This window comes from Pyrgilauda ruficollis, unplaced genomic scaffold, assembly GCF_017590135.1.
Source record: "Pyrgilauda ruficollis isolate IOZ18807 unplaced genomic scaffold, ASM1759013v1 scaffold41, whole genome shotgun sequence".
Classification (NCBI taxonomy): Eukaryota; Metazoa; Chordata; class Aves; order Passeriformes; family Passeridae; genus Pyrgilauda; species Pyrgilauda ruficollis.
Window position 1 is genome coordinate 2937868 of NW_024525601.1, and position 12072 is coordinate 2949939.

Sequence of the window (12072 nt, forward strand, 5' to 3'; positions counted from 1 at the left end):
GAAAAACTTCTTCCTGATATCCAGCCTAAACCCCTCCCAGTTCAGCTTCATGCCATTAAAAATTTGAATGTCTACATTGTGTTTGGTCATTTAGTTTAAGAGCTACTCCAAGTCATAATTTTACACATTTACATATTGCTTCATTTACCTATGTGTATTTATTTATAAATTCAGCAGACATATATTTTACCAGACCATGGGATCTTTATTTCTATCAAGTCACAAGTAAACTGTGCCTCTATTTTTGTTTTTCTAAAGGGCACACTGCCACTTTAGAGAGACCTATCCTTTTCAAAAGCCTTGTGAAAATAAAATTCTTGTCCCATAATTTCATTAGAACAACAATATAAAAACAGATTAAAACTATAATTTGTGAGTTTTTTCTATAGAATGTCAAGCTACGATGACTTTGAAGGAATGGGATATGGTCTCTTGTTTATTCACCACTGGTTTTGTAGTAAGAAGAATTGCACAGAGAGATATTGACTTTGGCTTTTACTTATTTCATCCTCATTATTTAATGTTCTTAGATGGCAAGTTGCATTTTGGTGTTTAAATATTGAGCATTCCTGAAATTACTTACTGCAATAATGCAAAACCTTGTGGGAAACATCACAGACCCTGACCCTGCAACCAGCAGTTGCCTGCCATGTGGCTTGCATCCACGCTCAGTGAAACACGGCACTGAGTGAGTGTTTAAAGGCATGCAGACTGGGAATAGACTGATATTCCCCACTTATTCTTTTTGGAACACCTCTGTAACTGCAGCATTCTGCACCATTCTTCATCTCAGTAAATGGGTTTGTGGGTGTATATATGCAAACATTGAAGTCACTCAAGCTTGAAGTTTTTAATTTAGATTTTATTGTTATTTTTATATCACTTGCTATAATTTTATTGTGCAGAAAGAGACCTCATTTTGTATATCATAGCAATTAAAACAGTCATGAATTTGGGTCTGAGTGCAGCAGATAAAAAGCATCAGTGAGGATTTCCTCATTGACAGTCACTCATAATCTCCCTTGTAAGGAGGTATGGTTCCTCCTGTGCTTGTGGATTATATTTGAAGTCCCACAAAGATCAGCAGGAGTTAGAACCCCATGCTTAGATTCTCCTGGGTCACACAGTTGTGTCTGATGTAGTGCAAAAAATGGTGACTGCACCTGTCCTGGGGAGCACTTTCCCCCCAAGGCACAAGCAGATGATGGGATCATGCTTTCACCTGCATCCTCCATCTCATCCCACGAAAAGCCTGTATATCCCTTTTCTCAGTAGGAGAAAGCCACATTTTGCAGTGCAAGAGGGGTCTCCCAAGTCCAGTCTGGCCATGGATTGTGTTACTAGTAGAACTTGGTCTCTTCAGGAAACCTTGTAGGTGACTGACACGCCACTTGCTCCATTTTGATGTATGCAAGAGTGCATTATTGCTATTCAATCATACCTCTCTCCTGAGCTGTAAAAGGGACGGAATTGCTACACTGGAGTGCCCCCTCAGATATGCTTTAACCTAAAAATTTTGTAGGGAGATCAATGTAGTTTTATTTGCTTCCAGATCAGGCATTCAAGCCTGACTCAGTGCTACTCTGAGCCTTTACAGAGCTGTAGTGCCATAGAGGTTTTCCCTAATGTCAGACCTTTCCCAGCTGGTCTGCACTGACAATTTCTGTTGCTGACTACCAGATATCATTTTACGAGAGAGAACTGCAGGCTTCTGGCCTTAAAATACTTTCATCTCTTCAGTGCATTTTAAATGGGCCTTCTTGGAAGGCTCAGCACCAAAAAATCCATTTGTTTCATCCAGGAAATTTCCAAACTTTCTCTTCACCTCAGTGCAACAATTGGAATGGCTGAAGCAGACTTTCTGTCCCTCTGCAGGGCATTCATTGATGCCAAAAATCATAAGTGGGCACATGAGCCACAAAATTCCCTCTGTGAGGGAGTTTAGATGGCAAAGTTATGATCCAAATATCAGTTCTGGCAAATTTCACAGCCTTACCCTGAGGTGTGTAAGTAGTTATATGTGGTTATCTGCACACAGGATCTGTGCAGAATTCAAGGTATGATTGAATTACAACAACTGTTACTTTTCCAGAGACCTGTAATGATGGATAGATATAATTTTATATGAATATGTATTGCTCCATATATCCAGATTTTGTAAATTTTCATCTAAATAATTGTTCCTTCAAATATTTCAACTTAAATGTGGCAATTAATTACCAGTTTTCACTGCTGAATGTAATGCTGTGATTTTTATTTTTCTCTTGCTCATTACCTTATTTTTATTTATTTTGTTTCCCTTGTTTGTTCATGTAGGCCTGTTGCCATCTGTGAAACAAAAACATTGCTTCTGTTCAAGGATATAAGGCCTAGCTTAATCACTGTGTATCTATGCTGTATCAAGGTTTCAGAATCTTTCTGAATCCATGGGCAAAAAATTGAAATTAATTTGCAATCATCTTAATAGAATCCAAGGGATTTGTTTTAAACAAGCCAAGGTTTTCCATTGCCTCATCAAACTAACACTATCCCATTGCCTAGTTTAAATGATTCCCTCAGTGTTTTAAAGAGAAATTCTGCATTTTTTTGTCCAGTGGTACTGTTCATATAAGTTCATTTCACCTGCTGGGCTTTATTTTACTCCCTCAAATAATCATAAGTCCCCAGTAAATTTAGACTTAATTGTCATTTTTCTCTAAAAATGTAACCTTGTAATTTGATAAACTTCAATCCTTTTCTTTACATTTTCTTTTTATAGGGACGCTTTCCTTAGTTCTTGTATAGTTCTTATTCATGCCCAAAGCATTGCAGACTAACATCAAATAAATGGCCTGAGACATTTTCATCTCTTGCTTCTTCTCTGTTTTCACCTCTCCTGGTTATGAATTTTTAAATGACTGGCTACCTGTTCATAGGTCTTGGGGGAGTTGAGAATAGAACTTTCCAGAAAAGTAAAAAAATATTTTGTTTCACTTAGTGGTCAGAAGTGGAAATTATTATTTGTTTGAGACGGATAGTGAAGAGGAAGAGGAAGAGGAAAAAAAAGAAGAGGAAGAACCTCGAAAAAAATCTGCTTTTCAGGTACTTTATGGTAATTTGCTATCTCGTTGACACCTGGAAAAAAATGTACATTTCCCATAACACAGGCACATATGTTAAAGTTGCCAGTTCCTCTAAAGTATTCCTGAAAAGTATTGGAAATTAAATTTCTTGCTAATTAAAAATGTAAGTTTGTCCTATGCTTTAAGCATTGCCAAATTCTTGCCAAAACTGTACTAGAGTCATATCTTCATTCACTTATGCCTGAAGATAACAAAAATGCAAAAAACAAAGGTTAAGAACCCAAGCTTTACTTTTTTCTGCATTGCAATAAAGACAGTTGAGGAAGCTGACTTGCTTCTGATACTACTGTGGAAAGCCTCTGGTGGTTTTGTAGTTTTGAGGAGGTGTTATCATTCCATAAAGAAATAATCCCCAAAATAAGCATGTTTTCATGAAAAAGAATGCATTCTTAATTTAAAAAAATATCATTGAACCTAGTGGGCCAGGGAAATATATCCTTGGATTAGAAAGAGCTTAACATTTCAAATTACAAAAGGAGACTACATCCATTTATTTTCTTTCATTTTAAGAGCAGTGTTAATGAATATATTTGCATTTTTTAGTGCCAGACTGTGCTGATGCAGGACAATACTGTAATGCTAAAAAGATATCTGAGGTTTCCTGTCTGGTTTGCTCCATGTGGACTGGCTGGTGTTAGACAACACCAGATACTGAATGCAGTGGCTTAAATGAAGAATGTGGGTGAAGTTACAGAAATACTCCTACATCTAGGATTGCTTTTGCTTTTATAAGAATAAAGTCTCACTTGTGGAAGAACTTTTTTGAAATGCTGCAGAAATTTTTTGGGTCTATAGCTTCAAAAGCTTAATCAAAGAAGCAGCTTTTTCCAGCTGAGTATTCCCATCCAGATGCAACCTCACATCACTGCGGAATTGGTGCATTGCGGAACATTCAACCCGAGCAAGAGCAAGAAACTGCCTCCATGCTTTTCTATTCCCTAAGCCAAAATCCTTCAAACAAAGCTTCCCAGACAACATTACTGAATTACAGGAAGAAATGTTTTATTTAACTCATTAATAGAATGTGCCTTTGTTTTATATACTAACATTGCCTGTTGGCTACATTGGTTAAACTGCCTGCATGGCAATGACATGAAAAAAAATCTGACCTTAATAAAGGCAAAACAAATCTAGATCAAAATAATGTGATAAGTAAGTTTTGTTTTGTAGTATTGCACTATTTTTTGAATATATTTTGCATTTAACTTACCTTGGGCCACAGAAATGGCTCATGACTTTCTAGGTCATTTTTCTTTCTGGTTTTCATACAGGTATAGAGGAAAGTTTGCATTCTTGTTTCTGCTGATTTATAAAAAAATTGGTGGCATCATTTTGTACAGATGTACTGGTGCCAAGCACTGAACTAAAGAGTTCTGTACTTGAGGTCAGAAATTAACAAGATTATTTCATTTATGCTAGGATTTGGGATTTTTGTTCATCTCAGTCCTGAAACTATTAGTTTGAGGATAGAGGATATGTTCATTATTTCAAAACAGATGTTCTGGATAGGTGGCCTGTTCTGCAGTATGTGCAATATAAACATGCTGGGTGTCTTTTTACAAGCAGAGAATTGTATAAAACAGAAAATTGGTTTTCTTCATGAAAAGTTTGTTCATCCTATGGTCATCATACTTTCTTTGCCTTCCATCATCATGCACGAGGTCTTAGTAAAAATAGTAGCCAAGTGAACTTTGTTGTAGATTCTGTTAAATAATTATTTGAATGTATGATCTTTCTTTCAGTGTAAATTGTGTTCCGTAGCCCCTTCAAATGTTAACTTGGAGATTTTAAGTATTAGAGAATGCATGCAGTTAAGAGTCATATTATTGAAATTTTAATGTGAACAACATAATGATCTTTTTCTCATATTGAAGTTTATGAATGTAAATTTGTTCTTGGTATTCTAGATACAGTTATTAAAGAGATCCTATTTATTAATATTTTCTGCTTTACTACTAACTACTCTTGCTTTGTCCTTCTTTATAGAGAGCTATTGGAAAATTTGCTTCAGCCATTTTAGCCTTGCCAAAGTCTATCATTAAACTACCCAAAACTATTCTTCAGTACTTAATCAAAGCAGCAAAGGTACTTGACATTTTGCAAATGTTCAGTATGTGACTCACCCCATAGATCCTGGCATAGTGTATATATACCTCTGTCCTCATCTGCATTTTTCCTCTCATATGAATTAATAAGAAAAATGATGACAGCTAAAGTCTCATTCCTAGTAAATGCAATGCATCTCATAACTTTGGAGTGGTCAAATTACAAGCAAAATGGTTTATCCTTTTTTAAAGCATAACCCCAGAGAGAAAATGCAGACCTAAATTCTTATTTTCTTTTGATACTGATTTACAAGATGGTCACATCAAGTTGCATGTTTCTTACGGACACGGTGGTAATTGATCTCAGAAAGCTGGTGAAGGGTTTGTTAAACACACATTCTGTTCCAAACCCCTTTTTAGTTCTCTACTTTTCTGGCCTTAATCATCATAAAAAAAGATTTGTGCATCTTCTCTCTTGCCCTGCTTGAATACATTTAACATTTCCTAACTTTGGGCACTGTGTATAATATTCCACTCCAACTCCATATGTAACATGACTTTTGTAAGGAGTGAATATTACAGATTGAGAGTGCCAGCTCCAAAGCCTAAAAGATACTAAATTGGAAGTTTGTGCAGTGGTAGAAATCTAAACTTATATCTACCCAGTATGCTCTTAAAATACCCCCTGTTTAGCATAAGTAGTTACATTAAACTTATAAATCAAATTCCCTTTCTTAATTCTAATTTTATACCCCCTTCCAAGTCTGCCTTTTAGCTCTAATTTCTTTATTCACACTATAATTGTGGCTAGTGTACACTTTCACAGTTAAATGACAATGGAAGATGTTGGCAGTTTCTGACTTCAGTAAAGTAATATGGTAACTGTTAGCTCATTCAAGGATCATCATTCCCCCAGATCACCTTCATTAGAAAACACCTGTTAAAGGTGCAAAGGGAAATCGGGGCCTCTGATCCCACACATTTTCTCTTGTGGTGCTGTTTTGAGCTACACAGACATACAAAAATAAATGTACGGATTTTGAGAGATTTGGAAGAATATCTTCTTCTCAACAGTATCAAAATAATTTCCTCTCCATAGCTGTATACATTCAAAAAACAAAACAAAGGGGTTTTTTCCCTTTTAAATTAATTTAACACCAGTTTAACAGTTTTAAAATAATACTTTAAATGTTCCAAAGTGATTTGTGTAGGAAAATTCTAAAAGCATAAAGAAATCAAATAGAAATTTTACCATTCTGTCCTATAAGGGGCAGTTCCAGCTTCACTGAGATGTATGTGTGTTGTTGTCATCATCTGCATGTTTGTGCTGTGAATTAGTTAGATAGAGCTGTTTTGTTACTGTGCTTTTTCACCTTCTTGCCTGCATCTGTGTGCTTCCCTGCTCTGTCTCTGCCAGTGGCCTGTGTTGCTTAGAAGACAACTGAAGATAATTACCATTTTTCAATGGAAACCATTAAATGAGCCAAAGAACACCTTTTTCCCTAAAGAGCTGTAGAGAAGATAAAATTACTTTAATTTCTGTTATTGACATATATTTTATGTCACATAGGGATAAAAGATACGAGTTTTGTTCATGTTTTTCTGTAACCTTCTTTCAAGCTTAAGCAGAGCTATTGAAAAAGTTACTTTTTAGTAACTTTTTAAACTTTTTTGGGTTTTTTTTTTGCCCACACTGCTATATAATTTATAAGTATTTTGGGCCAATCCCAATGCTTCATGCAGTCATACAGGTCGACAGACTGTTGATCTGAGTGAGTGCTGTGGGCAGGATGTTGTCCCATAAAATACCTTGGATAAATAGGTAAGTATTACTGTCTTCAATTTACAACTGGAAAAACAGTAGCAGAAGGATTCATAAGTGACTTATCTGAAACAACATTGTTAAAATCAGGAAGCAATCTGAGGAACTCCTGAGCACCAGTTTTGGGACCGTGTATGGATAACAAATCTATGAACATTCCACTGTTTCCCTCCATACAGAGGGGGAAAAATACCTATGCTGTGAAAAATACAGTTACCTGTACAGGGATATCTCTACATCTTTTGATGTTTTAATTAGTGAATTGCAGCACTTTCTCTAAAAGTTTTCTTTGCTCTGCATCTTGCCTGTAATGTGATAAAGTAGAAATACAGAATTGAAAGATTCAGACAAGGTAGCCCATATGCACAAAACGGTATTAATTCCCAAAATTCAGAGCATAAATTTTTGTGGGTTCTAATGCAACATGGGTCACCCACAAGTATTTTCACATTTGGCTTTACACCTACAAAAATAGCATATGAAAACTCAGCAGATCTGCGGGCAAAGTGTTTGATTTGGGATAAAAAAATATTTCCTTGCCCCCACAGGTCTGAATGCATTTACTCAAATGATATAGTCCTGCTTGTGCCTTATTCTATGGCTTACTCTCAGAACATGAGGAACCTTGATATAAATGAGGTTTTTTCCTTCCAGTTTGTTTATCAAGCCTGGATAACTGACCCTAAAACAGCCCTACGACAGAGGCGCAAAGAGAAGAAAAGTTTTGGGAAAGAGAAGAGAAGGCGAAAAGGATCTGGGGATGGTAGGTAACCTTTTCCATTTTAAAAAATCCAATATTAACTGTTGTCTGTTGTTCCTGGTAGAGAAAGGCAGATGAGGTTTAGAGGAGAAGTGCTCTCAGTGCTGGCTAGGAGCTGAAAAAATTGGCTGGTGTTATTTTCCTGCACCAACCCATGGCAAGGTCAGCCATAGCCATGTTCTTCTGTTCTGCATGGCACTCTTTGAGGAGGTAAAGGGGAAGATGGAATATATGTATTTTCCATGGAGTTGCAAGAAATGCCCAGAACTTTTGGTGAGTAGGAAGATTCAACACATTGCAGAAAACATAAGCTATGTGAAAGCATTTGTGGGAGTACTTGCAATAGTAAATTGTAAAGATGTAATTTCATAAAGCAAATAACCTAGTACTTAACAGCATATCTCCAGGATATAGGAGTGTAAATTACAGGTGTTTGGCAGAGCAAGGACATTCCCCTTTCACTCCCTCATGTCCTAAAAAGTTTTTTCTTTCTGTCCAGGCTAGAGTTCATCAAAGTCACTCTTCTCGATGGTCAAGTCATGTGCATTCCCAGGGAAAGGTGTTGAAGAACTATTTCATGAGGGAGTTCCCAAATGCCTGTAGTTCACGTGGACCTGTAAAAAAACTTTGGTTAAATAGCCACATATTATTTATTTTGGCCACATTGCCTCCATTGTTCCCTAAAGAAGCTTGGGTTGACACATGAAGAAGAATATAAAGAAATGTTTTTCACTTTCCATGTTGCAGTTACTAAGGAACCCAAATATCCACAAACCTATAAATTCAGTAGATAGCAAAAGGAAAACATACAAATGTTGATTTGGTTTTACTGGCAGTGTAAAATCACTCATGCCCCTGAAGAAAATACCAGTTTATAAGTGGTTTATATATCTTGATATTTTTCTCAATTTTTAAGCTAGAAAACAGAAATTCAAAAGCTTTTCTGGTCAGTATGGATGGGGAAAAGAGGAACCCATACAGGTTTAATCAGTTGGGCATTTGCTCTGTGTGGCATCTTTACCTGTCAGAAAGAAGGAACTTTATAATTGAGCTTCTGCCACTGAAAATGTAGCTGCAGTTATTGGGCATTAGATAGAAGGAGGATCACTTGTTTGTCCTTCATTTCTGCCTGTGATTCCCCAATACTCTTCGGCTGCAGGCCTCCATAAATACATGTGGTGTGTCAAAACAACCCTGCTGCTTCATGTCAGCCTGAAGGTCCCATTCAATTCCCTCAGGTTTGGTGGGCCAGAGGCAGGAAAAGATCAGAGCACTGCTCAGATTGTCCTTTGCAGGAGATGAATAAATGAGCTCAAGTGTGAGTGAGCAGAAGGTGAGACTGCTGAGTGTGGCTGAGGAGTGACTGAGAAAATATTTGGGTTTACACCACCACATGATCTCACTCAGCAGCCTATCTAGTAAGAAACTACTGCAAATTACAAGAGAGGGATGGTCGTCCATGAACACCTTCACCGACAGGGCTGTCCCTTCACTTGAATGCTTTGGAAATGGAAATTTCTTTCTGTTATGGTGGTAGGTGAGGAACCAGTACCTACTGCTTAGTACCTGTAGCATTCTCTAGCTTGAATGGCATTTACAGCAGCACTTCTGTAGGTGTCACACTCACTGGTTTGCTCCTTGCTTGCAGGAGGTGGCAATGATGCAGACTGTGAGGACAGCGAGGAGGAACCTGTCAAGAAGAAATCTGATGGACCAGGTATAAAGGCAAAACAAGGGTTTCTCTGCTGTCACAATACAGTTGTGAGCAGTGGCCTGTCACAGAGACAGCATTGCAGTGATCCACTCTGAGTGATGCAGTATGAGCTTCCCAACTACTATCACATTTTCTATTGCAAGATTTACAAGCCTTGAGCATATGAACTTCTCATTCTGGATTATTAGCTACTGCACTCACTCTCTAAATACTTTAGCAAATACACCTGCCAACTCAGACTTGATCGCTGCTGTGTATTTTACTTACAGAACAACTTAAGCTAAGATTCTAGAGCTGACTGCACACAGCCCTGCATTAAAATCTCCATTGATTTTGAGTGTGTTTTAGCAAGGTTAGTATAATGCTTTTCTTGGTACTTATCCATTCAACAAGGCACAGCAATCACCTCTAAAAACACGACATGTTCCTGATCTTACATGTTCTCATTCAAAATCAGACTTAGGGCAGTTCTGTATAGCAGAAGAAATGCCAGCAGTTTTCAGGATCTTGCCTACATTCAATTTTTACTACAAAGAAATTTAATAGATCATAAATCCAACCTTGGCTCCTTGCCCCTAACTGGAGTAAAAGAAGAAAACAGACTCTACTCTTAAGTAAATCTTCATCTTACCTTCAGTGAGTCTTAATCATCAAAAGCTACTTTTCTTCTCTATATAAAATTGTTTCTCACACTTCCAGTTCAAATTGTGTCCCTGAGTGACTAACAGAGGGAAGAGGCTGAAAGGATGTGGGAGGTATGATTTCTATCTCACAAGAGCAGTGGTCTCAAATAAACGAGCTGCACTGCTATGAGAATGGGGAGGAGAGGGAGGTTGGTGGATTTTTTATTTGTTACTTACTGGCAATGCAGTTATCTGTCTTAAAACACTGAGGTAAATCACACAATGCATCTCTAGGGATGTAGTGTTGGTGCTACACAGGAGTTAGGGGGAAAAGATGGAGGTTTATAATTAATTTATATTGGAAATAATAAATTTAAAGTGCTTTATATTTTTGTTTAAATACTTCGGCTGTTCCTAGGTAAAATTTGTTAAAGAAAATGACAGAAAAATTAGCCAGTAATTGGTAATAAATCATTGGTATCATTAGTAACCTTAGATTGAATCCCATCTGACACTCTCAGGCAGAGAGAAGCTTTCTCTGCACAAAGTATGTATTTCTTTCTCTTTTTGAAGATGTTTAGATACAGTTGATCCCCAAAAAATTATTTTTTAAAAAATTTGAAGAACAGCAAAGGTGCCAGAACAGCTACAGTGTCATTAAAATTGTATGCTAAAACACCTCCATCCCAGGGAGAAAATGACCTTTCGGATTAGACTGCAAGTATTTGGCACCATGGTGGGATTATACCAGGCCTGTGGTGGTCAATAAAAGAAAAAAAAAATTAACCTGAAAGCAGTGACTTCTCCTGAAGTCAATAGCAGAAGTTCCATATTGGAGAGGAAGAGTGTGTGTTAAAAAATAATATATGCTATATATTTTTGTGTATGTGTGGTGTTCTCTTTTCACCTACTCATAATATTTTCTGGAATTCAAAGGTGATGGATGGTCCTTGAAGTAGAAACAGCTTTACATTTAGTTTTTAATGGCAGGATTTCCTCAACTTCAAGACCTGCACATTGAACGAATAAAATTTAAGTGGATAGATCATAAAAATATCTCCAATTCTAAATGACATAGAAAAGGCCTGAGGAAAAAAGGGCATAATATTATTGAAATTATATGACCAAGTGGAGAGTGCTAAATGCTCTTTTGCTCAGTGCTAGCAGACCAGCTCCGTGGCATTGCTCAAGTAAATGGGACATAGTGCTACTTCAGCACCCACTTTGCAGGAAAGTACCACTAATGAATTCTTCCCATAGTTTCTCTCCACATAAATGTGCATGCAACAACTCAGCCTGTCCAGGGAAATCTTTTACTTTATTATAGCCTTCCTTTTGCAGTCTTTGTAAGGAGCTGTGCACTCATTCTGCAGAGTTTTGCGTGCCATCTTGTGGTACAGCTAAGAAGTGGTGTTGTTGATAGCATCATGCATGGAAGATTATTGACAGTTTTCTACTATTTCTTAGGCTGCTTAATCGAAAATTTGTCTTTACACCCAGTGCTCTGGGCTTTGGAACCTAGCAGGGACAACTAGCTCTGGCACTGGCTATTGAAAATATTTTTTTTAGTATTTCATAGATTCATGGAATCATAGACTGGCTTGTGTTGGAAGGGATCTTAAAGATCATCTGGTTCCAACCCCCCTGCCATGGGCAGGGACACCTTCTGTTAGACCAGATTGCTCAGAGCCCCATCCAGCCTGGCCTTGAACACTTGCAATATTATATGAGAACTCCAGTGTGGTGTTCATGTTTGTGAGTGGATAAAAAATAAGGTGAAAGTGCTGCTTTTTGGCTGAGAAATACCATTATTATTGCCAAATGAGCTACTGAAATGAGAAATTAACTTAAGACAGATGTGTTGAGCGAAATAAAGCTACTATTGCTGGTATACGCCCATAAGCCTTATTCATGGTAAAGTGTACTGTTTTGCCAAAATGGTGCAAGAATAAAGTTTTATAAATTATTTTTTGTCCTATTTGTGCT

At 37.2% G+C, this 12072-nt stretch overlaps 1 protein-coding gene across 1 annotated transcript in view; it reads left to right on the plus strand.

The window, feature by feature from the left end:
- Positions 1-12072, plus strand: part of PIEZO2 (piezo type mechanosensitive ion channel component 2) — a 290144-nt gene that overhangs the window by 245754 nt on the left and 32318 nt on the right. The window contains exons 32-34 of the mRNA XM_041477660.1: positions 2978-3081; positions 7644-7752; positions 9398-9466. Coding sequence (XP_041333594.1) covers positions 2978-3081; positions 7644-7752; positions 9398-9466 — 282 coding nt within the window. The remainder of the gene's footprint in view (positions 1-2977; positions 3082-7643; positions 7753-9397; positions 9467-12072) is intronic.